Genomic DNA, 26,897 nt, shown 5'->3' with positions numbered 1-26,897 from the left:
AATCCCAAACCTCTTGTGACTGTGTAACTTTCCTGCTGCAAAAGAGATGCCAAAGAAAACAAAGTGACTATAGAGCTTAGACTAATGCAGCAGAGCCCCTCCCCCACCTGTTGCTGTACACTGCCAGTAAGCTGCCTGAAAGAATGCTACTACAATTGTGATTAATCTAAATCACCGTCTCAGTCATCAAAATAAAGCGCTATAAATATGAATTGAAGTGCAATAATCAGTTGGAGCAGGAGAGAGAATTGCTTTTATTTTTAACTAAAACAACTTTAAGTCATTTAAGTTGGTGGGTATCTAGTCACTAGATACCCAACTCGGTACCCACCTGGTTTAGATTCTGGAGAACTAAAAAAACAAACATTAAACACATCAAAGTAACAATATATTGAACTGAGTTTTCTGTCCAGCTGTAAAGCGGATGATGGCTGGACGTCGTAAACGCCACACAAAGCTTTGCCAACTTGTTTCACCTTTTCCTAGTTAAAAAGAAAACCGAGGAGAAGCTTGGGCTGTAGAGGGAACAAGTATTAAATATAAGACCTGATTTAGTTTAATCACTTCTAGTGATATTTTTAATCACCTCTAGTTATCCTCTATAAAAAGTCATCTTAAACCTTCTCCTGTGTGTCTCTCTCTCTCTTCCTTTCTTGGTGTCTGAGCTTCATAACTGCAGTGTTTGTCCTGCATCTTGTTTAAACGTCGCATTCAACTTTGATGCTTTACTAAAGTATCAAAGTTCAAACTTTACTCAAAGGTCTCTTCGGTGCAGAAACAAAGGTTTATGCACCGAAGAGACTTATGCAGTCGAGAGACTCGGACTGTTATTTTTAAGATTCGCAAAGAACGGCGGCGATTTTACAAAAAAAGTGGAAGAACAAGTTGCAGTGCAGCATGATTATCACCAGAGACGACGGAAGCAGAGGGAGAGGAGGGGGAAGAAAAACGGGGCACAAAAGACCTTCCTGGCTTCTTCCTCTACATCGGGCCTCCATCTTTCCACTGACTCATGGCACACTAATGAAAACAGACTTTAAAGGAGAAGATGAAAAACACTCTTTACTTAAGGCCAAGTGCTTTACCAAGGGACCCTGCACAAACACGGCTTTGCTGTCAGAGAAACGGCCTACTGTTGAGCTTACAAATAGGTCCTCTTTAAAATGTGCTTTGCGCACTGCGTGAGACCAAATGGACGAGGACATCTGAGGGGGGTTGGAACTGCTGGTGGGCCCGTTGTAACACAAAGATACAATCCCCACTCAAAATAAACTAATTTGTTAAAATTTCAAGTTTTACGTGAATTCCAAAAAAAAAAAAACGTGATGAGCTTTGGGTGGGTCTCATTTCAGACGGGTAGAAACCTGATAAATGCAACATTTTCCCAGTTCCCCCAAGGACAAAAACATCAAGTTAGTTAATACCAGGGAGTCGTTTACAATAAAGTTCCTAAAGGCCATTTAAAAGACAACTGTTTTCAAAAACATCTTTATGGTTCATTCAGGCTGCGAGGGAAAAAGAGAGCAAGGCTTTCAGCAGATAACAGAAAGGTTTTCTCCTTTATTCTTTTGGGCTTTCCACATTTTCTTACATTTAAAATGCTGGACTTGCACACATCTTTAGGAAAAATTACTTAAGGTAAAGAGAATGCATTTTCTATGACGTAGACACAGAAACTGATGTTTACAGTCAGTGACGGCATTTGCAAAAGCTGTGCTAAGATGCTAACAGTTTAAAATAAAAGCGAGAGCAAGACTTTCAGGTGAAAACAGGAAGGCTCAGAGTAAAGCAAAGTTGTTTCATCCCATTAGGTCTTTGACCTGCATTTGTCAAGGAGCAAGATGAAAATGTTTTTGGGAAACTCAGCTGAGGGAATGACAAACATTTCCACACAAAGCCTCTTATGCTAGTAATGATTAGCCTCCATCCCTCCAGGACGTTACAACTTAAAATGACTGCAGTCAAACTTTTTTAGGCTTTATTTTTGCCATAATGTGGTCTGACAAAAAGTTGGAATTTCCGCAAATGATCTTCCAAAACAAAAACAAAAAAAAGATGTGATTTTTAAATATATAAATGATATTTTCAAGGACCTTCTTCAAATTGGATTTTATATGAATAAAGTCATGTCTTGAAAACTTGTTACAAAAGATGAATCCTAAATTAGTCATTTAAGTTAACATGAACCGTTTACAGACAATCAGCAAATCCTACAGAATATCTCAATGTCTTTTCTAAAATAAAAAAAATAGACAAATGTCACTTATTGTCTCATGCTTTCAACGTGTAGTTTCGGCTTTCTAGAGACACCGTGAAACAGGAAGTTAAATGAGAAGAAGGCGAAGGGGATTGGTCAAAATTCAGCAGAGTTGCAGTGATTTGGTCAGAACTGCAGAAAAAGTTGTGGTGACTGGTGAAAATTATCAAGATTTGCATATGACGATTGAATTTGCATCAGTTGCAATACCCCAACTTCCTGCAGGAAGTGGAAAACCTCGCTCAGTTCAGCTCACCACAGAAATCACAGCTATAAAATGTGAACACCAATTTAAAATGTCACCTTTCACTTTGCTTTATTTTGAAATCCTAAAATTTGCCTTTACATCCACTGCCATCATAAAGTCACAACTGCCAATAAAAATACTTAACCAACAGTAGGAAAGCAAATTAAGAAATCTGAATTGTCAATATCTTAAATTTGTCAATTCTGAACTGATTAATCTCTCCAAAACACCCGAACAGACAAATAGAGAGTAGGTCTGTCATGATAGCAAATTTTACTGGATGATATGTTGCCCCAGAAATTATTGCAATAAACGACAATATTGTTGTTTTGAGAGCATTTTCAAGTAACATATTGATATTTTACTAATAATGGAAGTTTGCCAGCTCAAAGACTGATCAATTTTATATGAAAACTAGATCCTGGAACTGAAAACACAGCAACCAAAAACAGTGAATAAAAACCACACACAACCAGAACCATGAATAAAATGAGTTATGACGTCTCTAAATCTGTATTTAAAAAAAAAAAATTAGAATAAAAATTACTGGAGTCATTTTGAATTAACCATGAGATTAATTGAAGAGCTGCTCGTTGAGACAGGTAAGGAGTTTTGAAATGAGCGTCTGAATCTGACCAGATGTTGAGGCAGGACAGAGGCCTGGCGAAGCCCCCCCAGGCAGAATGAGGTCAGGTACCGGATCAGATTCCTGGAAGCTCAAAGCCACAAAAGAGCAACAAAGATTCTGATATACCTGTTGGGCTTTAGGAAACTGGACACCGGCGGGGGCGGTGGGAAGAGAGCCACTCATCGCCGCCTGTCAAAGGGACCTCGAAAGCCTAAACCCTACGCTACAATGGTTTAATGGGGCCTCAGTCATGGATGGCTCAGTCCGTTCCCGATGACATGCTCTCAATGTGTCAATAAATCAAAGCTACTTGCTCCCCAGAAGATTCCCATTATTCCAAAACCCTGCGCAGATTCCTGCATTCCCACACTACTTGTTTTATTGCATATAAAAAAAGAAAGAAAAAAAACTCATCTAATGATTTGCAGATTTGGAGCCATCATTGTAGAAAGTATTTGATCCTTTCATGTGTGGGTTTTTTTCCTCTTTTTAAAGCCCCGCTCTCCGGTCGGCGCTCGGCCAGAAGGCCGTCTGCCGTTTGAAAATCAGAGTTCTGACGAGCTGCTTTTAACACATGGCATCAAACGCACTCAGCTATGCAAAGAGGCTGAAGACGCGGCTCGTTCTTTTCACTTGGACAAAAAAAAAAAAAAAAAGAAAAAGAAAAAGGCTGAGGTTTTGTTCTCCAACCCTGTAATTTATAAGAAAAGGAGTCCAAGAACGAGCACCGCAGAGCGGGGCTGCGTAAATATTAGGAAACCTATTAGGCTAACTGCGTTGTGGATATGCGAGCTGAGCAAGAGCCTCGTCGTCAGTGGGAGTCTTGATGGAGGCCTTGGGAGTGATTAGCGGGAGTTACGGCTCCTCTGGCCCGCGCCCAGCAGCGAGGCTTCGGCCCAAACGCCCCGAGAGAGTCCCTGGCTTCGCTCCCCTCCGAACCACGCAGGCCTCCGACAAGCCGCACCGAACCCAAACGATGACTACGACCATCAACGCCGACACGCAGCGGGCCGTGGCTGCTCCCAAGAAATTAAAAAACCCCCATTAACCTCGGTAGGGTTACACCTACACGCCCACACACGCCACTGGGGAACTATGTGGTGACATGACTTCACACTCCACTCCGGCAGGCTGAGATCAGAGCCGGTGGCTGTTTGCCACACTCCTCACAGCTGGCTGAGTGACACCACGAGCGAGATGAGCTTCACAAAAGAAACGAACCGCTGCTCAAATATCAGAGGGGATGGAAGAAAAAAAAAAGAAGAGATGACAACGGACTGGAGAGAGCATCAGCAGAGTCGATTGTTTCAGAGGAGATCACGTAGCGCGACATAGCGCCTCGGAGGAGTTGTCTACAAGCAGCCGCAGGGGTGAACTGATCCGAGGTTATTCTGGATGAAGTTTTCCTGACTGATATGGGTTTCAGTTTTGCTTTGAGGTCTGATCTGCTGACGTAAAGACAATCTCCTCCAGCTACTAAAACCAATAAAGTATAGCAGCATTTTTTCCGATAAGAGTTTGTAGTTCTGAATCCCTCAGAAGTTGAAGGATAAGGCTATTCTCAGTTTTAGAAAAAGTCTGATCAGTACTGCCACTCCCACACCTGTTGCTTCATATTGCCTAGCAATTTTATGGCAAGACTTTGAACTTGTCGACCAGATTTCAAGCTTTAAATCTCAATAAACCTCTCGAGACCAAACGTGAGTGCAGAGGAAACAAACATGGCCGACCGAGAAGAAGTGATGTTGATAGTTTGTGGACTTTGTCTAACAGAGAAAAACAATAGAGACGTCTACAATATATATCCACCGAACTTTCTGATGCACCATAGAAGTTGTTTGGTCGTCAGTGTTTCCGTTGCCTCCCTTTCTGATTGGCTACATGTCACATTCAACAGGCTGCGTTCTCGTTTGTCCGCGGGCGCCACCACACATCACAACATTAGATCGAAACGATCCAACATGGCTGAATATCCCTGATTTTAGATCAGCGATCCCGACGACCTTCATAACAGACCCCATCGCTCTGAACACACCACACACAAATAACTCAATATTATCTCAATGGTCATTTCAATAATCACATTGTCAGAATGGGAACATTGGAAAAAAAAACCTTGAACAGAGGTTATTCAAGTCCATGTATTTAAGCTGCTAATGTATATTCTAACTGTAAGAATATATTAGCTTTAGAAGCTGTGTGAATTTCTGTTCAATCAAAGCAACTAGATAATGCTTTGGAAATTTTGAAAAGGTTGTATTTCCATTCAGGAATCTCATACTGACCCATGCCAATTGTAAGTCAAGTGTTTTTTAAAGTTTCTAAATGAAATAGTGGGGAAAAATATACACTTGGTACAAATCATAATTATAGGGAGTTTGGTGTTTCAGGCGATGTTTATCTTGGAAGAACATCCTCTGCATATTCACATCAGCACATATTCTGAACCAGGAAAACCAAAAGAAAGCCCAGCAAAAGCAGTGGAGATTACAGAGAGGTGCGCTAGAAGAAGCCAAGAAAGGAAGAACCTGCAAGGAACAATGGAAAGGAGAAAATTTTTTTTTTAAAATCATCACCCAGGAATGAAGACAGGAAAAGAAGGGAAGAGAACAAAACCTCCCGCAGGAGCAGCTAGAGAGGGAACAGCAGGACAAGAACATGAACTAACATGTTAGCCGGGACAGATGGGAAGAGAAATGGCCAACTTTTAACAGCCTGCAAACAGGATGTATTAACAGGGAACTTCACTGGTGGATGTGGCAGGGGGGAGCGGAGGGGATCGCTCAGCTCAAAATACGGAAAACCACAAAGCCAGATCAGGATTTCTCGCAGTTTGCTGTGGCCACCAAAAGGATGGAGTCGAGTTTAACTGTGGTCACGAATGCTAAAAATACTCTGACGTGGGTCCTGTTGGGGGAGGAAACCTTTATTGAATCAAGGTGAGGCAGCCATATGTTTGTAAAAATGCATGTATGCATCCAGCCAGATCAAAATATTCCTTGTGGACCAACTCTTCCCCTGGAAAAATCACTTTGACCCAGAGGAAAAAAAAGCATTCCCGTCAGTCAAATCCTCTCTCGACTCTTCCAGCGCTCTCTTTGTTGCCCTGTGTTCCCAGCTCCGGGACTCCTGTGTGCAGGTCTTGGTGGTCCGGTGTGGAATGTGTTGAGGAGGGGAGGGAAGGCAAACCTTAAAAAAAAAAAAAAAAAAAAAAAGAAGAAGAGGAGGGGGGGGGGTTTGCTCAATTGTTCCCACACAGAGCATCCACCCCCTACTGATCTGTCGCTCACTTGTCCTTTTTCGTTGGGGGGACTGAAGGCACAGACCGAAGCAAAGGATGTGAAGTGATGGAATAACGGACACTCAGCCAACACACACACACACAGCTATTGAGCTGATGCTACACTCAGAGCATACTAAATGAGCGAACCAGAGGAACTTAACATTCCCCTGTTGCTGAGGACTCTTCCTAAAGACAAAACAAGTTCTTGGATGTCAAAACTATTTCCAGAGAGTTAATTTCACCAACATTCCTGTAGCTTTGGCCGTGCTCGGTCTTGTGTCGGGAAGGCTGGGGTATGCTGGTTTGTTTTGGGACGGTGATGAAACAGCTGTTGCCAGCCATGCAGAAGAGGATGCCACAGCAGCTCTCAAGGTGGCCATGCTGTGATGGCACAACTCTGATAAGAAACTGCCACGTTTCCACCCCGTTTCCCCTTCTATCACCCCATCTGGACACTACAGGGCTTTTCCGGAGACAAGTCTGAATGTGAACCACAGTTGCGTGTTTCCGCCGGAAGAATGAGATTCCCTAACGCCAAATCCAGTCGGGCACTGTGGGATACCAGGTTCATCCGCACGAACCGCGACACCGCCCGTGGCGTCATCCCATGAGTAGGAGTTTGAGTTTGTCTGTGGGTTGCTGGCTCGATTCCCAATGGGAACAGGCGCTAGCGCTCAACAAAACACCAACATTCAGAGGCAAATTAACTAAAACCTGTTCCAGAACAAGAGCCTACGCACGCAGCAGCTACATTTACAGGTTTTAATGAAATCTGATTTTGTTCATACTGCTGAATGATGTGACTGTAATTGGACTTATGTGTGAACGGTTCACTGCCCCAAGGCAGCAACCAGCAGAAGAAGAACGTTGACGTTACAGCAACACACCGTTTAAAGAAGTAATAATGGATGCTGCCATCTTTGGATCAGTTTTAAAGTTTATTCAGCAATGAGAGCCGACAGGATTGTCACAAGATCCTAACATGAATGAAGCCAGTGAAAAGAAAGTATAACTAATAGCAACAGTATTTTGTGGTGCACTGACACCAACTTCTGGATGTGTGGGAGGAGCTTAGAGTTGTGGGATCGTGATGTGATGCAGAACAGAAAAGCACTGAAGCAGGAATGTTTACGTCAGATCTGGCTTCTTCTGGACGCGATTCAAATCAGATTTTTGGAGGGTTTGATAAGATTGGAATTGGGATATTCAAACTGCTGTGAAAAAGTCGGATGTGCGTTGCATGCGAGAACATTTTTAATATCTTGATTTGGATCACATTCACCTGCTGGGTGAAGGCAGTCGGCTAGGTACCCCGCTCTTCACAGGCCCCAACATAACGAAGCCTAAACTCAATTACAGATCACCAAACTCTCGATAGGTAGACGTCAACAACAGGAACGATCAACCATCAATGCTTTTAGCCGACTAGAAGATGAAGTGTGGTACAAATACTGTATTTTGTTTCATTATCATTAAACCAAATGCACAAAAGCAGAAGTGTGAACTAAAAGCAGATGTTTAAACGTAAGCTATGCTAACAAACACAAACTCAATAACATAATCTAAAGCCGCCTCAGAAAATGTGCAGCAGAGCTGAGTTGGTTCCTGGCACAGCGCTGCAAGGACTCAGCTCATCACTCAGGAATGTTATCAGAGCTTATTGCTCATGCTTTGGCTTTTGCTGCTTTTTTATTGTCCAGCCGTGCAAACATTTTTTCTGTAAACAAATCATTGATATTAATGTTTGTGTAGCTTATTCCACTGTGGAAAAGGCTCTGTTTTGATAGTGAGAACTTTTTATTACACATGCATGAACAAACACTTGAACCACAGCACTGCTCCAAGAGGCTCAGAGACTTGATGCACACATAAGCTACATTTAACATGCAGTGAGTAATTTCCCGACTTCACAGTGAGTCAGACTTGTAGGTGCGAGTTTAACTCCACTGAAATAGCGATTCTGAAGTCCTTGGACTAAATGTAAAACAATCTCATACAAACCAAGCAAAGGTTAGACAGTTTCTATGTTCCAGTTATGATTTCCCGAAAGCTTCAAATGGTAAACTCAGGTTCTGCTGGAGCAAGAAGTTAGCTTGCTGAGCAACATGTGCATCCTATAAGCTTTGAGGCATCGTTTTGGAAAACTTAGGATCCTAATTTTTATTTCTACAAACAAAGCAAAAGTTTCAAGAATCAAGCAAAAATAATTATGTCTTGGTTTAATGTGGTTTTCGTGACTGTCCTAATCCAAGGCGATTCCAATGCCAAAAAACACTGACATGTTTCTGTGTTTTCACAAATGGAATAAAGGTTTCATAACCCTTTTTTTAAGAATCTCTGTTTAATGTGAATTTAATTCAATCAGCAGCATCACTGGCAGGATCCAAAGTGATGCGACGTGGGGCTTTGTTGGCTAAATTCAAGTACTACCCTCCTTACTTTAAAATAATGACATTAAACACAGACATAAGGTAATAAACCTGAAACATCCAAGTTTCAAATCCAACGCTTATTGTCGCATCTTAAATTTGCTTCACTATAAACTATTTACAAAATGTGTTTGAATATGAAAATGTTGCCAACAATAATAATTGCAACTAAAGAAATAAAGTCACACATACAAATTATTTCAATACATATGAGGACTTTTTAGAGACGCGACAGAGAAAAGTTTGAAAATGGGGAAAAACCAGTGTTTACAGTCGGCTCTCCTGAACCAGAGCCAACCTACCTCTGCTTCAGTAAATAAACACTTGAAGTGCGGCTGTTGGATACTAGGAAATTGAACTGGGATCACTTCCAACACTCTGACCTTTGGCATCTTTACAGCCATCAAAGTGTGCTGGGTGTAGACATTTACTACAGTCAGACTCCATGCAACAGGATACATGTCTTATTAGGATCTATTGTGGTTATTCTATAAATGAAAACAACAAATACTATGTTCCAAATCGTACTTTAAGGTATTAACAATGTGTACATTGATATTGCAGTGATGCATTGTGCAGCCCTTCCTTGGACCTCTGTGTTGCTAAAAACTGTAGATTTGCTAGAAAACCTTTAGCTCTGGTGAATTCCTCTAGGCAGAGGCTTTTGGCACTTGGCTTCAAAACAAAAGCCACATTTATATTTATGTGCACAATTACCACCTTGTCAATTTTTATGTCCGTTTAATTCTTGCCCGGTTGTGGTAAAACTGGTCCCCATCTCCAGCAGGACAACGGACGAGTGGGTTGAGTGGACACCGGACAGGCCCCCAATCAAAAGTTTGTGCATGTGTAGTTATAAGTACCCCAGCTCCAACACACTTGAATCAAATGAATAGTTAATGACCAGGATTGTGGAGAACTTACTGATAAGCCAAGGAGGGGGTTCACTTTTTTAGACAATTTAATTATTCAAAAATAAGGAAAGAACAATCACTAACTTGCTAATTGCTTATATTAATTACAGTGTGTGATGTGTGATGTTGGAGGGGGTACAAAAATGTCCCCAACACTCGTAGCGTAGCATTGTAGATACACAAGCGACCTGAGAAGCCAAGCCACCTGCTGGTTGGCATAGCAGCTGTTTTAGAGGCAACATTACTAAATGTGCGATTTTAAAGGACACAGATGGACTGTAAGGGGATTATTGACTACTGGGATGGGACTTCATGGCAAGAAAAAAAGCTATAACGCGTTTATCTAAACAGCTTTATCGTAGCAGTGTGTGAAAAAATACCTAACTTACTTTCCTTTTAATGAGCGCTATCAGTAAATATGACAAGTTTAAGACAATACAAGACAACACAATAAAAATGCAAGATCTTGACTACAGCATAAGTTTCTACTGCTGGTGTAGTGAATCCAAAAAGGCTGACATTTTTCTCATGAAGAATCAGAAAACATCTTCAGGCTTTAGACTTGACCTCAACAGAGGAAGTTGAACACTTGGCTAGTGGATAATCTGTTAATTATTACAGGAATGAGAAACCTAGGCACCTGTTTTGAGCAGAGCCACTCATCCTCTGATCTTTGGACTAAAAAGAAAAATGCCTGCAGACCTTGCACCCTCACCCCCACCACCCTTATCTAATCTGCTGAATGTCCCAGCAATAGCCAGCCTGTTATTTCTCCAAATGGTTACACTCCTGAGAAAGTTGCCTCCTCGCCGTTAGCTTAGTGGGAAAGACTCCTCACAATGTGGGACTGAAGACGACAAGCTCTCGATCCGGCCGAGAGGCTGTGGTCACGAACACTTCAAGTTTAGGTACAATGCACAGATCAAGAGATTTTATTTCATAAAGAAAAAACAGTGCATTGAAGAATGCAGCTAAGCAGTGAGTGCACTCACAAGTTCCCTCAAGAATTTCAAAAGTTATGGTTTCAAGCCTGATATTGTCATACTGTTCCTGTGGTTTAGAAACCTTCAAATGAGATGCAAGAGAAAGAGTCAGAATAATGGGTGGAGGAACAACCAGATCTTGTGACATAATATAAACTCCATGATGTTGTTCGTCAAAATTAAGTCTTTCCAGGAAGAAGCTATTCAGGAGCCGGGACCTTGTGGCTTCATGTGGTGACGTCACTTCAAGCTACTGTTATTACTTTGGAGTTAAAGATAAGTGTTTTTGACTTGGCATGTTGTTGTATCCATGTTTGAGACTCTTATTTTTAAGCACAAAGGCAAACGGTTGCCCCACTGTGTTCAAAGATTCGGCTAATAAAGCAGCAATGGGGCATTTTTTGACTCAATATTGTTAATGTTGTTTAGCCATTACCGACTGGAACCAATTCTAACAACAAGACTTTTCATGTTGATATGATTATACAGATTTCTCTCTTTATTAAGAGGAAATGTGGATGTAAAAAGATATGGTATGAAACTGAGTGAGAGGGGAAAGGAAGGAAAAGTCTGAAGGTTTTCATTTCTCTAAAAGGCTGTGTTGGAGAGTGAAAGGAAAACCTAAATATTTCATATTTAATAGCCAGTTAAACTGTCTGCATACGCTGCCTATAGACCTATAAAGTACAGAAAGCCAAATATAATTCTATGTGACTTAAATAAATTGCAGCCAACAAAGGGTGCATTCACACCAGGCCTGCTTAGTCCGCTTTTATCAAAATCTGGTTTGTTTGTCTAGAAGGTCCTGTTCATTTACGGAGGTGTGAATGAGAAATCAAACCCTGATCAGGACCAGAAAAGCAAACTGTGGAGCACCAACCTTTGTCTGGGTTTTGTTGAAGTGAACTCTGGTGCCGTTCAAATGCCAAGCGAACTGGAGAGCGCCGTAAGCAGGAAGCTAACCACAGCGCAGGGCATCATGGGTAAATGCAACCAAAACAAATGTGTGAATACAGCACTAGCAGGAGAAATGGCTCAACGTTTTACCAAACACAAAGCAGAAATCCTACAAAGGCTAAAATCTCACACCACTTTGTTTCCGTTTACATTTCGTGAAAAAGAAAGTCGCGCTCGACGTCGTCTTTAGACATTTTTATGTCATTTATCTCAGTCGTTCTTAGTCCAGCGCCACAACAGGCAAGGAGGGAAAAAAAAAAAAAGGTTTTTCAAAGGTTTTAGTTTGTTTGATATAGAAAACAAAGTACAGGAACACAGCCTGAAAACTTTTGCAAAAGTACAAGTGAAAAAGAACAAATGGCAATGATGATAAAACTAACTGTAATAATCAAACTCATAACAGATGGAGATAATCATTGCTCTTATGATTTAAAACCAATTTGATAATTTGTCCCAAGTTTACACTGTGTTGCCGTGACGATGCTGCGTTTTAGTCAAGGTTTTCACACGGTGAGAGTCTTACACCAGCTTATTTCTAATCTACAAGCTAATAAATTAATTCCGAGGATCTTCGCCACTCAGCCAGCGAGAGCCTTTCGTAATTTAAAGAACCAAATACAACAGTTGCACACATTATTAGCTGAAAGTCAGGCAGCAGAAACCACCATTTACATTTTCCATGATTGCCAACATTATTTATTCACTCTGTTGGGGAAATTTACTTCCCAATTTATGCAAAATATTCCACCACAAGCCACAAATAAATCATCCTCAGACAGACAAAAAAGAAAAGTTGGAAGCCAAGTCTGGAACCGGTTCCATGAGAAGCGGTTCAGCTGATACCATGGGATAACGGAGGAATTTACCAAGCAAGCCTGCTGTTCCTCCCTATCACTTCATTCTGTCTAAACGCGAGCAGTCTGGGTTTCCACTGCAGCTTCACCGCCTAAAAAACATTTCACCGACTCGTGTCTGGTTTCAGATAAACCGGTGGGTAATTTCGACGGCAACACACATTAATTCTTATCTGTTGGCTGCCAACAACAACTGGAGATGTTTGCGGTTCAAAATGCGATCTCTGAATGTCCGTCTCCACCGAGAACTCGTGTCCCACACGCTGGATTTATGATGTTTGCACCAAAGTGAGGGTAAGTCCAAATCTACTTGCATTAAAACCAAGACGGGCGAGTGAATCCTTCCTCAATGCGTTGTTGTCACGCAAGTCTACCGAGCCGAACGGAAAGGAAAATTAATTCAGGATGAGCATTTTGACAACTCCAACAAGTTAAAATTAATGCTTAATTATGAAGTTCAACCAGACATTTTGAGGGAGTATCTTGAGACTCTTAGTCTTTTTTCCCCCCCAATGAATCATTTACTATAATGTCTATCAAGGAGAAACATCCAACCCTGGCTGAATAGAGTCTTCCATTATTCAAGCGTTCATAACACTTCAACACATTTTGTTTTGTTAGAACCGCAACCTTCAGTGAATTTTATTGGGATTCAGCAAGAAAGACCACAAAAAGTTGTGAAGAGAAAGAAAAATAATCCATGGTTTTCCACACTTCTTGTGAACACAGATCTGAAGTTTTGTTTCCCACTGACAGCATTTTGTAGAAGCATTTTATTGAGATATGTCTAGCAGCTTCGCACACCTAGAAAAGAAGAAACAAAAATAGAAGAAGAAACATTCTTCTTCTCCTTGTTCCGCCCCACAAAATGTAAAGCTGTATTTTGTGGTAGTATTGTGATAACCATAAAAGTGGCAATAAGGATGATTTATGTCATTTTTAGGCAACTTTAGGTCACCAGTCACATTAACACAAAGTAGCTGCATTTAATAATATTGATGCTCTCATGTAACAAACAGAAAATAATAAAATTACCAATCCAGACAATATGGACAGTTTCAAGGTGCTTAAACACAATTATTTGGAATTTATCATGACAATGTTAGGAACAATTTCTTATTTTGATAAGAAATTCATCACGATAAATGATAAATTATACGGTAAAAGTCTGCTCCTAGTTTATCATTATAAAAAAAATGCTATTACAAGAATTTTTACTTATTGTCTCGATAAATTTCAGTTACTGATGTTACAAAAAACTGAACGAAATGTTATTTTTGCTGTATTCTTCACCGTTTGCTCCATGAAAGCATCAGTAAATCTCAGTAAATTCAAAAACACAACTAAACGCAGTCGCTGTTTGCTGCTTAGCGATACAAACGACACCTGGAGTGGAAATGTTTTTTAAGAACAGTATTTGTGTTTAAGCAGCTGTGAATGTTGTGCCAGGAAATGCAAGCCATACAGTTACCACAAAAGAAGTAAATAGTAGTTTTACCTTTTTTTTATGTATTCTCAACAGTACCACAAAATATTGCTATAAAACACTAAGTACATATTGTTCACTTAGTTCTGTACATACTGTGCATTCATCATGATGCACAGTATTTGTTTTCCACCACACAGACTTGAACTAGTTAATCGGAGGACCTTCATTGTTTTCTTTGAACATGCCTTTCTTCGACAAAAGGTGCAAAAGGTAAAACAAATTCCTCCATGAGAGGGGCGTGGTTGTAATATTTTAAAAACCGTAAAGTACAAGTGTCCCAATCCGATCCTGATGTCGGTCCAATATCAACCAAAAAAAGCAAGACTTTGATTATACCAGACTGCATCTAAAATCGCAACTGGAAGCAGTCCGGCCCAGGATTCCACTCCAGCATTTCTATCCAGCGGCGCTTGTATCCCACATGCACTTTAATATATGATAAACGACCAAGTCAGTTGTTCTCCAACTACTGTTATCTATAACTTTATCAAGTGTTTTCTAACTTTCCACACTACAAATAAGTAATAAAAGTATGCATTGTTTCCATCAATAATGCATCAGGTCAACATCGGTATCGGCCAATACTCAAAGCCGTGATATCAGTATTGTATCGGCATGGGAAAAGTTGCATCGGGACACCTCTGCCGTAAAGGGAATGAATACTTTTACAAGGCAGTGTACATCTGAAAAGCCCATTTTGTCTCCATGCCATCACACACATGGTTCTTCTACTAGGGGTATTTGGCATGTGCAAATTTGCTGAAGTGCTTTCTGTGAGAAACAACCAGAAAAACAACAACCAAGGAACAAAAAGGACCTACATATTTGCAATAAGATGACAAAATAGGCTGTTTTATGCTTAAAATTACAACAACAAAAAGAGCTTTGAGTATGACAGAGAAAGAAATTTAACCTAAGTTTTGATATTGTGCACATCAAAACTTGATCAGAGATACGCCACGACAAAAAATATCAGTGATTGTAAAAATCACAGCAGAGCACAACGCTGGAGCCACTTCACGGCTGCCAACAACACAGTAATCATTTAACTACTGTTAAAATTAAAAGGTGATGGAGAAAGGTGGGGGAGGGTTTCAGTACGTAGGGCACAGAGGAATTTCAAGCCTCCTCCCCTCCTAACCCTGCTTCCCCTCAAAGCCGTCACTGTAACAGCCCCCACTACCCAAGTTTCCATTACTTGGCTGCATCCCATGATTGGCTTCATTGATTTGCCCTCCTGCCCCCGTCTAACTCCCAACACATCAGGCCCCCTTCGCCGGTTGCCCTTCATCCAGTCATGTGCTCTCGTCTGGTCCACGTTCGGCTCAAACGGAGCCAGCCTCAACCGCAAAACGAGGACTAGCCGAGTCAGAGGAGAGAAATCCACAAGCCTTGTTCGCGAGGAATGTTTACTAAATCACCACAGGCTGCCTGCACTTCACAGCTGCAGGAGCCTCCGCCGAGGAAGCCTGGAAATAAACACAGGCCTGGCATGGTTCAGCAGGGAGTCGGGCTTTTGTGTCGATTATACCCCCTTATATTGTTATGAATTAGTTGCAAGTATTTCCTACATGGAAAACAATATTTAGCCAGGGGAGAGGTGAGTTGTCGCTACTGCAACACCTACAGTACAACAGGAGATCTTAGAGATATACAGCTGGTGGATAAATTCAGTCTATTTTATGTCTGACCAGTCCTGGAACAGAGAATCTGGTCTACTTCCTACCAGAAAGAGTTTTATGTCAGCAAACAAGAAAATGAATGCATGGTAAAAAAAAAAAAATAAAATAAATTTTAAAAAAAGTACTTTTTTTGCCAGTTTTGTGGAACATTTGAGTACAAAACATTCACCAAGTTGGGTTTTTACTTTACATATTTTATTTATAGATCCATTTGTGACTTTCAGGACAACTTGGATCATTAAAATATATAATGTTGGGTTTAGATTAATCAAGATTGAACACAGATAACTTTAATTTTAGATTCTGAATTCTACCAAGTAGAAATTTCAATCCTCTGCTTGACCTGTAAGTTAGCTCCAGCTAAAGAACCATGCATCCAACGAAAAAGCCACATGTGTAACTCATTAAATCACAAAAATAGCATAGAAATCACAAATGACAACTTTAACCTTTGAAGAGTGTTTTTTCTGTTCGTTAAAAAAAAATTATTAAGCATAAAGATAATGGTCATCATCTAAAAACACATAAATGTAGATTGTGGAAAAAAATAAACTTGGAAACTAAACCTTTATCTCACCCTTGATAAATTGAAATTTTTTAAAGGATAGAAATTAAATTTCGTACTTTTCAAAATTCTGTAGGAAACACCATTCTCAAATGTTTGACTATTTCCAAGTAAAATAGAGTTACTAAGTTTAACAAGCAAAGTTTAAGAAATGGCAATAAAAAAAAGATTAATTGCCTTGTGCCTTCTGTGACGTCACCAGATGCACATGCTTGTTGAGGCTTGTTTCTGGGAAAGCAGATTTATTTATTTTTTTAACCTAAATTAAAACAATTTATCAACTGTATAATTACATATAAATACCAAAACACGTTGTCGTAAAAGTGACTGACGTGATTTTGATTCATTCTACAAAAGCTTGGCTAGCAGCTTTAATGCAACAGCTGAGTTGCTGTAGTTTTTCCAAGACCTGGACGAACTTAAAGCTGTTTTCTTTAAAAAGACATATTTAACGTGTTTTTGTTAGCCAAGAAAAGGAAAAGGCAAAAACAGTGACTGAATGTTTACAGGAGTCACTACAGGCAACTTTACCAAGTTAAAAACGTAAAACAAGAGCACAGGGAAATCTTTACAATGAAGCCCCCCGGGCAGCTCCCCTCCCCGCCTGTGGGCTTAAAAGCAGAGCTGGAGAGTAAAACTCACCGTTGACCACTTTGTTGGGGGCATCGTTCATGTTGAAGCCTTTGGAGGTGAAAGCCTCCCGAACTTCGTTACAGTTTTTCAACTTTGGTTCCGAGGTTCCCGACACGGACAACACAGCCAGCGTGCAGACTACACACAGCACCGACAGCGTCTTCATTTTAAGGTTAAAAAATATAGAAATGTTTTAAAAAAATAAAAGCCGTAAAAATTAAAACTCAAAATAGCTAGACAGCCTCCCAGGTGTCTTGTGTGTTTGTTAGTTAAGGCAAAGTTTTTGCGTCTCTCAGGCTGAGTTTCCTCATGGAGATTTCTTCAGCTCAACAGAAACTTCATTCACAGCAGCTCCGAGGCCAGCTCTGCAGCAACAATTTGGGAGCCAGAAAAGAAAAGAGAAAAAAGAAAAACGCCGGGAAAAAAAGCCTAAACCCTGTTAAAACGTCGCACGTTTAAAAGCAACAGGTATTAGTTAAGTATCAAGTTCCAGACTCGACAGGGGGGAGAAAAAAAACTTATGTGAGAAAACAGCGAGCAGAAAAAAAACTCTCTCCAACTTGAGGCAACAATCACAGTTTCACACAAACTGCTTCACGGCTTCGACGAACGGATAAACCACGGGAGGACAGCAGACCGCAGAAAGTTGCCGGAGGAGAGCTGGGTTTCTTCTGCCTTCCCTTTTTCTTCGTCTTCTTTTCTTGCTTTCTTTCCCAAATTTAAAGACGCCGTGGTTTCTGCGGCACAGGACGCTGGGCTGTTTGCGACTCGTACTGGGATCCAGATGCGAGTAAAAAAAAAAAAAAAAAAAAAAAAAAAAGCCCCGGTGGACGGCCAGGAGTGAGAGCGAGTTCCGGGGACAAAGAGCCGGAGAGCGGGAACACCGGGGCTGGAGTACGGAGCAGGGATTCTCCCGGCTGGCCTCTGTCCGCCTGCTTTCTGTCTAGACAAGAAGAAGAATCGCCGGTGCTGAAAACCAGGACTGGAGCTGAGGGTGGAGCCACGGACTCCGCTCATTGTCGAACAAAACTGACAAAATGAAAAGCGAAGAAAAAAAATCTCAATGTCCACACCTGGAAAGCACTATATCATATAAATATCTATCAAACGTACAATGTAACCATGAAAACTGGTGAAAAATAAATGAATAAATCACCATTGCAAAATTAGGAGTCACATGAGTTTCAGTGCTGTTCTATTTCTTTACATTACCAACACAAACATGAGAATAGACCAATATAACAGCAATGGAAGAGAAATTATACAGTTTCAGTTTTTTATTTTTCATAAAATCTAAAATGTGACATGCATTTGTCTCTAGGCCTGTTGCAATAAGAAATAAATCAATGAAAACAAACTGAATAATTTCCATTTGCATGATTTATTGTTTTTCATTTTTTTCTCTCTACCAAAAACTGGACGACAAAAGTCTTCAGACCAATGCTTTGGTCTCATCTAAATGTTTTTCCAGGACAATTTTGTTTACACAGACTTCATTGTTCACTTTATTTGTTGTTTATGTTGTTTTGTTGATTTCTGTTGAATATTAAAAATGTCTTCCACTTCCAGTGTTAAATGTCCATTAAAATTTAAAGTTTATTGACCTTTGATAATGTCTTCTTGCATTATTATACCATTACCATTATATTACCTTAAAATAGCCTCAAAACAACAATATTATCATTTATCGTGATAACCTTTGGGACAATCTATCGTCCACCAAAATTTGTCATTGTGTCAGGCCTAGTTTTAGCCCTCTTTATTCTGATGTCTTTAAATAAAGTCCAGTGTGATCAAATAACATTCCTAAATCTGTGTAATTTAATCTCAGCTGTTGTTTGTTAGAGAACATTAGAGAACAGACAGCATCATGAAAACAAAGGAACACAACAGTTGGGTCAGAGACAAATATTTATGGAGAAGTTTAATGAACAGGTAATGCATTAAACAATATTACATTTCACCGTCATGTAAGGTCAAAGCAAAACTGAACTTTGCCTTTTTCCACAAACACCGTGCATCGTTATTCTCACTGTAAAACACAGAGGCAGTAGCATCATGTTAAGGGGATGCTTTTCTTTAGCCGGACACAGAGAAGCTAGTTAGAGACAATGCTAGAAGAAAACCTATTAGAGGCTGTAAAAGACTTTCAACGCTATACATATACAGCCAGAAATACAGTAGAATAGCTTAGGGAAAAGCAGAGTCATATTTTAGAATGGCCTAATCAAAGTCAAGACTTAAATCCAACCAAGAATCTGGGTCAAGATTTCAGAATTGTTGTTCACGGACACACTCTCCCAAAAATCTGATTATTTTCCAAAGAACAAACAAATATGTAAATCTCTAGACCAGCGGTGGGCAATCCTGATCCTCGAGGGCCGGTGTCCTGCAACTCTTAGATGTCTCTAAGAATCCAATAGCTGAGTCACCTCCTAAGTGCAGTCAAGTTCTCCAGAGTCCTACTAATGACCTCATTATTTGTCTCAGGTGTGTTGAAGTTGAAAAGCATCTAAAAGTTGCAGGAGACCGGCCCTCGAGACCTGGAGTTGCCCACCCCTGCTCTGGACGATGAAAGCTGGCAGAGAAAACTTAATTGCAGACAAATGAGGTTTGTACAGTACGGCACTTACTCAGAAGTAATCAATACAAAACGCTGATTTCTTCTAATTTTCCTTTCTAAAGTGAGTGAGAGCTCTGCATCATCTCCCGACCACCAAAAATCTGAATGAAACACATTGAGGTTTGTCATTGTAATGTGGCAAAACTGTCAAAACGTCCAGGGTTGCATTAGCAAGGCGCTAATGCACCGGACACAGCTCAAATCCTGACATATGTTTTCGTGACTGTGGGGTAAAAAAAAAAATACAGGCCTGTTTCTAACACAAACAGAGAAGCTTGTGTGCCGTTAGAAGTGAGGGAGATGTGTTTCTGCCATGCAGCGACCCGTCATGTAACCTGTCACCGTTTTCAGAAAACGTACATGTGTCTGACGCTGCTCTCTGACTGTGACCTTTGCCCTACCTTTGGCACTGATATTTATTTATTTTTTATATAGGGCCAAGTGTTATTTATAAAATGAAAAGAATGAATTGCTGGCATAAGAAAGTATCACAACCTACTATTCAAAACCTTATGAATAATATCTTTTTTTGATGAGACACTGAGAATACCAAGGTATCATCTGCATAAAGTATGAAAATAGGGAAAAATGTTAAATTAGTGCCAAAAGTAGACCTTTGCCCTACTTTTAGGACAAAATCTTTTTCACATAATGCTAAGTTTTAGTTAGCATCCATTCTTTATATACCAGTAAAGAATGGATTACTACTGTGTGAAGGAACCACAATCTACAATTCAATGTTTTATGAGTACTAACATCTTTTTTTGGTGAGAAACTTAGAACACCAAGGTGTCGTCTCCACAAAGTCTAATAACGGCAAAAAATGCTAAATCAGTACTAAAAGTAGACCTTTGCCCTAATTTTAGAACTGATTATTTTTTTCCAGATAGTGTGAAGTTTTATTTATAAAATATGAAAAACAAATCACTGGCATATGAATAAATCACAACCTACAATTCAATGTTTTATAAGTACTAGCATTTTTTTTAATGATAAACTTAGAATACCAAGGTGTCCGCATAAAGTCTAATAGTAGAGAAAAATGCTAAATAGGTGCTAAAAGTAGACCTTTGCTAAAAGTAGACCTTTGCCCTAATTTATCAATGATTTATTTTTATTTTTCCAGACAGTACTAAGTTTTATTCATAAAATATGAAGAATGAGTCACTGGCATATAAAGGAACCACAACCTACTATTCAAAGCTCTATGAATAATGGCACCTTTTTTTGACTGGGAACACCAAGACTGAATAAAGTCTAATAATAGGGGGGAGGAAAAATGCATCAAAGGTACAAAAATTATTGGGCACAAAGTTGATGTTTGTATTCTGTTATAGTGGGGGCGGAGGAGGGAAAGAAAAATCATAAGACGTTTCACCCCCTGTGATTTGAACATGCCTGGACTTGTGAGGTGCTTCTGTGTGTGCGTGCACATGTCCCTTTGGTTTGGTTTGGAATAAGGGGCACTTGGCAGAATGACATTCCTCCCTTTGTGTCTGCATTCCTGAGGCAGCTCCATTCATTCTGTGTGACTGCTGCCGCCGCCGCCGCCACCGCCGCTGCCGCTGCTGTTGGGTTTGCCGAAGGAGCAGGAGGAGGATGCTGGAGCTGTGCGCATGGGAGAGCGTGGGCCCGGCCATCCTCTCAACAGACCCACAAAAGCTAAGAAAATGGTTTAGTGCCATGGTAATTAGACATGAATGAGCTCTGAATGACACGACATGTCTCACGGTTTTCTCTCTCTTTTTTTTTTTTTTCTTTTCTGCGGCTGAGGAATTTCCAACATCCAACTTGGTAAAAAAAAATAAAATAAAAATCCGACTGGACTGGAGAACTCTTAAGCTCCTGAATGCCAAAGTTATTTTGATTTCTATGCACTGTTTGATGACCCTTCCAACTCTTGAAGGCACTGGGGGGGTCTAAATAACGGTGTGTGTGACTGTGTAATTATTCAGAAAAACACATCTGGAAGTGGTAGCAGTGAACACCAACACACCACAGTTGACCTTTCACAAGAACTGCTTTCTTTCAAGTCCTTTTAAAAAAAGAAATTTGTAGGACTTTTAGTTTTTGCCACAGGAATCTTTTATACTGAAGGATGGATCCTAGGATCTCAGCTCACTGAATATTTTATTGTCAAAGCTGCAGTATGTAATTTTCATCTAAAAAGACAAGTTATATATATATATTTGTTGAAACTGTCACTATGTTTTGACAATATGGTATCAGACAGATAATCTGTGAAACAAAATCAAGCTCCTCTGCCTTCTCCCAGTGCGAAGTAGAAACAACCAATCAGAGCCAGGGGGAGGGTCTTAGTGCTGTCAATCACCCTCTTGTACACTGTGAAATAATCTGACAATGGAACTGGAACTTTTTCCATCAATATCAAGGAATTATTTAGCTAAAACAAGCTCCTATATGTTGCTGAAAAGTTACTTTTAAGTTAGTTTTGTCTTATTTCAAGCGCACTAAGATGCTTGCTCTAGAAACTAGTCAAAAAAATCACTTGGTAAAGTTTTGTGTTTTTGCAGTGGATTTCTCTTATTTCAACTGATGTTTAAATAATTAGTTGTTCACTTGAGCTGCATCCTAACTTTTGGAAATGTACAGAAATCTGAGATTTTTCCCAGCGGGGGGTAAAAAACAATCTAATTCCAACTGATTACTTCATTGATCAGGAGACTCTTATTAAGATAAGCTCTTGAGTTGTACAGTAGTGAGTGACAGTCAAAACTGCCCACTGTTATCCTGCCGATTAACATTGAAGTGACCTTTCGCTCTTGGAGCTGCGGCTGTTCTGGCATTGCCCCGAGTATTAGCCTAAGAAAACATGCGGACCCTGCATTTCAATGGCCATTTCTCAAGCCTTGCATTAGCATTCAGAGAGCAAACCCCTCCATCCTGGGCCGGCTGCTGCTCTCCCTGCTCATCTCCTCATAATCAGCCTCTCTTACCATCTTAAAAGCTGCAATCCAGCTCAGGGAAGAAAAGCACAGCTGGACGAGGATGGCGTTATTTTTTTCTCTCTTTTTTCTCTTAATCTGCTGGGAAGAAGGTGTGTGGGTGTGAATCACTACACCAGAGGATTTTGGTGTGTAGAGTGTTTGCAGAGACAGACGTGTGGAGTTGACCTTGTTAGGAGAGCAGACAGGCTTTGGACGCAAACAATTAGGACTAATTAAGCTTGTTTCATTGTTTCGGGAGTGAATGAGAGTCTGTTACCTGGCAAAGGTGAAAGCAATTAGGCCCGTTTAATTAGGGAGCTAATTCGCTAATTCCGGAGCACCGCGTGATGCGTCAGAGGAGAGAAACGAAACGGGAAAAGAACGAACGCACGCGCACGACTCGCACGTGGCGCGGTGGATTTGTGGAACTCCAAGTCCGGGGAATCGTAAATTTCATGATTCACGGAGGGCTTTGAAGAGAGGACGAGGGTGAAAAAAAAGTACATGGAGCAATATATCTGCAGCACATTTTGTCCTCTTTGTCACAGCGTGCCGTCCATTTTCTTTGTTTTTTTTTTCTTGTGGAACATTCCTCATCAAATTGTCAAACCTGTTGCACTTTCACTGTGTTTTATTGCTTTGGGAAGTTTTTTTTCCTTCCCTCAAAACGTCATTAAGGTTTTTAATTTATTTTTAACTATCCGCCTGCATGGCCAATGACTTTTTTAAACTGGCTGAACATCAAGTCGTGCTTGAGGAAAAAATCTCCATCTCAAGAGTGACACTCGGGCAGTAATATGGCCGACCAAAGAGTCCTGCGGAGGACGGCAAAGACAAGGCAGACGCAATAAATCAAAGCGATTTATCTGGAGCGAGAGCTTTTATTCCGGTAGCCTTAAGAGTTATTTGTTGCATTTTAACTTTTCCCCTCATGCTCTAATGATAAGCTGGGCGTGAGTCAGGGTGATGAGGCTAAATTGCTTTTTTTTTGTGTGTTCCCTAATTAGTTCAGTCTGAACATAATTTATTGTTTTTGTTTTTTTTCCACTACCTAATCAGAAGTCGGTGGTTTCTCCGGCAGTGACGTAATCCTCAGTTGAAACCATATTTGCGGTTAGAAGAGCAGCTTGTTCACCGCGATGGAATAAGCCGGTCTCTTAGCTAGACTGATTCTGTCACACTGCTGTTCTTAGGCAAACCTGCTAAACTCACACTGGCATTTTCAGAAATGTAAGCTACTCAAAGGGGCAGCATCATGTAAAACTGACTTTATTCCCTCATCAAAGACATACCTGGAGTGCTGATTTGATTCTGAGAAATTATTTAATCTCCATGGCAACCATTCAGTTGGGCAGAGCGGTTGGATGGACTTGGCTCCGCCTTTGAGGATGAAGCTCCTCCTCTGAGCTTCAGTTTCCGAGCTTCAGCTTCACAGAGCAGCCCTGCCCCACTGAGCTCCTTCAGACTAGCCAGCAACAATTAGCAAACACCTGGTGGAATTGCTGAGCTCATTACATTCGCAGTTTCTCTTAGAGGAGCCATGTTGTGATGACTTCCTGAAGGCGGAGTTTCAGAAAGAGCAGCAGCTTCTTAAAGAAACAGAAGCCCGATTTCAAGGTGTTAAATGACAAAGTCACATTTTTTTTAAGTCATATTGAATATATACAGATTTTTACAACTGGAGGTAACATAGTTACTTGATTGTGTTATGCGGCTGGAAAATACATAATACTGTCACTTTAAGCAAGTCAAAGATGAATTGCACCGTCTGGAAACATTTTGTAGCTCATACCAAAGTGTTCAGACACCTTGAACTTTTCACACTCCACATTCCAACCTGGAACTTCAATGCATCTTATTGAGATTGACTGGAACAACACAAAGTGTTGCATAGTTGTGAAGTGGGAAGGGAGAGGCATGCATGCTTTTCAAAAATTTCCAAAAAAATCTGAAGAGTCTGGATTGGATTTGTATTCTGTTAGTGTAAATATATATATATATATATATATATATATATATATATATACACACACGAGTATATAAAAATTTGGGGAATTCCGATGTTTCCATTAAATATGAAATGCAATTAAAATCATACATGAATACGTTTGTTGAAGCGGCAAATCACTATAAAACACACCACTCCATCATGCTCCTCCCACTTCCTGTCGTCTTCTTCATCTTTTCCTCCATTAGTAACATCCAGCTGTTGATCACATGACTCCTGTCATGCGGAAAAAGTATTTCCATTTCAGTTTTGTGAAATACGCTAATTCTGTTACAGCCCCATAACTACCTCGTCCTAGCGCAAAGTGTTATCAAAAAACTTTTCTTTTGTTTTAAATTGCCGTGTTTCCATTAAGCAGATTTATTTTTGTAATTCCAACTTGCGCAAGCTACTGGTAGACACACGGCAAAAGATCTGCTGTTAGCAAATGCTGGTTCTACGAAGTGTTTATTCATGTGGTTTGGATAAAAAAAAAACATGCCATACTTTTCAGATTTATGTTCGTAAAATATTTTGAAAGCCATGTATTGCTTTTGTTGAAAATCAACATGAAATACAGAAGTCTGTAGCTGTAACATGACAAAATGGGAACAATTTAAAAGAACGCTCTTTGTAAAGTAATGGGCTAAACCTTTACACACTCCATGGTGTCAAGTGGCGCAAAAAGAACAAAAAGATATTAATTGGCTATGCAGAAGCAGCGTTAATAATCTAATATTACGACCTTATTTCACAATAACTCAAAACGTAGAAAAAAAAGAGATAGTTTTCATTAAAAAAAGATGACTTCTCTGTCCACTGGTGTACAAACCGTCAGCTGTTGTCTGAACAATAAATCACCTCCTGCTTGTTGAAAGCAGCTTAATGTCCACGAGGAAGCATCACGTCTGCGGTACCGAGCAACTGACACCGAAACACTTAGGACGTGCGAGATGACGCTGAGTGGGTCTCTGACATTAATAGCTGCGCTGCTGCTGCGGGAACACATCAACATGACCTCACATGTTCTGGAGAAAAGTCAACAAGCTCTCAAGAGTACCAGGCAGCCTAGATATATATGTATTATTCATGTTTTCTTTTTTTCTTTTCTGACTCTGGCAGAAGCAGGCGCCTGTGCTGCAGAGAGGGACTGTGGAATGACACATCACACCGCACCTGACCCCACCCTAATGTAATGAAGGGTTGGAGTCTAACAGGCTTTAAAATGTGAATGTACAGAGGTGTTTCCTCGAAAAACTAAAACCCACACGTACTGCTCCGTGGACCACTACAGGAGAGAGAGAGAGAGCGAGAGAGCGAGCCCATTGGCTAACATTAAACAAGTTAAAAGCAAAATTCTTTTACCTTGTTTAAGCTAAAATGTATTTAGCTTGTTTAATATTTGTAAAAGTACGACTTTTACAAAAATCTAAGTTTTCTTCCTCTGTATTTGTTAAAACTGTCATGGTGTGACAGGTAACTTGTGAAAACTGTCTTTCTCCTCCACCTGCTCCCAGAGCTACTTCTGCTGTCTGAAGAAATGCACCCGGACAAAAACAACCAATCAGAGCCAGGAGGAGGGTCTTAGCGCTGTCGATCAACCTACTGTACACACTGCTAAATGCGAAGAAACAACTTACCGTTTTAGGAAAACTGTTAATCCGCCGTCATCGGTGGCAATGCTAATTAGCGTTAGCATTCATGACAGGCTATGCTGAGACCAAGACCCTCCTCCTGGTTCTGATTGGTTGTTTCTGGCTTGAGCGGCGTATGGGAGGAGGCAGAGGAGGTTGATTTTTTTCACAGATTATCTGTTTTACACTATACTACCACAACATAATATGTAAAAAACGTTTTTATAAAAGTTACATACTGTAGTTCTAAACATGGCTTTTACATTCTGAATACTGATTTATGGAAAAACAGAAGTGTTAATACAAAAAAAATGACAAGAAAATAACTAAATCCTTTCCTCCGCAATCAACAAGTGAGAAATAAAAAAGAACTTAATAAAGAAATGACCAACAAAAAAAATGACTTTTCTACAAATAATGTTACATATATTCTATTCAAGTGAGTATCAATTTTGTTTTGGGGCCTCATGCTTTTGTTTGCCTAAATTCAAAATGCTGGTTATTTCTATCCAGCCACATAAATAAATCTGTTATTGATTAATGTATTTTGTTTTCAAGAAAATGTTTGTCATAAACCCTTTTTTTCCCCATTTAATTTAAATCTACTTCCAAACTAACTCGTTTTTTTCACATGGCTTCCTGCTTACGTTTACATATTAACACTTAGATTACTGTTATTGCAGATTACTTTAGTGAGACACATAATACTTACTTAAAGTAGACTGCAGGTCTCTGTGATGGATTGTTGAAATGTCCGGTTCCACATTTCACTCCGGCTACTGGA

At 40.1% G+C, this 26,897-nt stretch overlaps 1 protein-coding gene across 1 annotated transcript in view; it reads right to left on the bottom strand.

The window, feature by feature from the left end:
• Nucleotides 1-17,903, bottom strand: part of gpc4 (glypican 4) — a 46,189-nt gene extending 28,286 nt beyond the window's left edge. Inside the window, exon 1 of the mRNA XM_014986879.2 lies at nt 16,931-17,903. Within this exon, the coding sequence (XP_014842365.2) occupies nt 16,931-17,087 (157 nt within the window). The 5' untranslated portion in view covers nt 17,088-17,903. The remainder of the gene's footprint in view (nt 1-16,930) is intronic.
• Nucleotides 17,904-26,897: the final 8,994 nt, after the last annotated feature.

The sequence above is a fragment of the Poecilia mexicana genome, unplaced genomic scaffold, assembly GCF_051168715.1.
Source record: "Poecilia mexicana isolate PSO_F unplaced genomic scaffold, ASM5116871v1 scaffold_10, whole genome shotgun sequence".
In the NCBI taxonomy this organism is placed as follows: domain Eukaryota; kingdom Metazoa; phylum Chordata; class Actinopteri; order Cyprinodontiformes; family Poeciliidae; genus Poecilia; species Poecilia mexicana.
The sequence above is the reverse complement of the archived record's forward strand: the minus strand, read 5'-3'. Positions and strand labels throughout refer to the sequence as shown.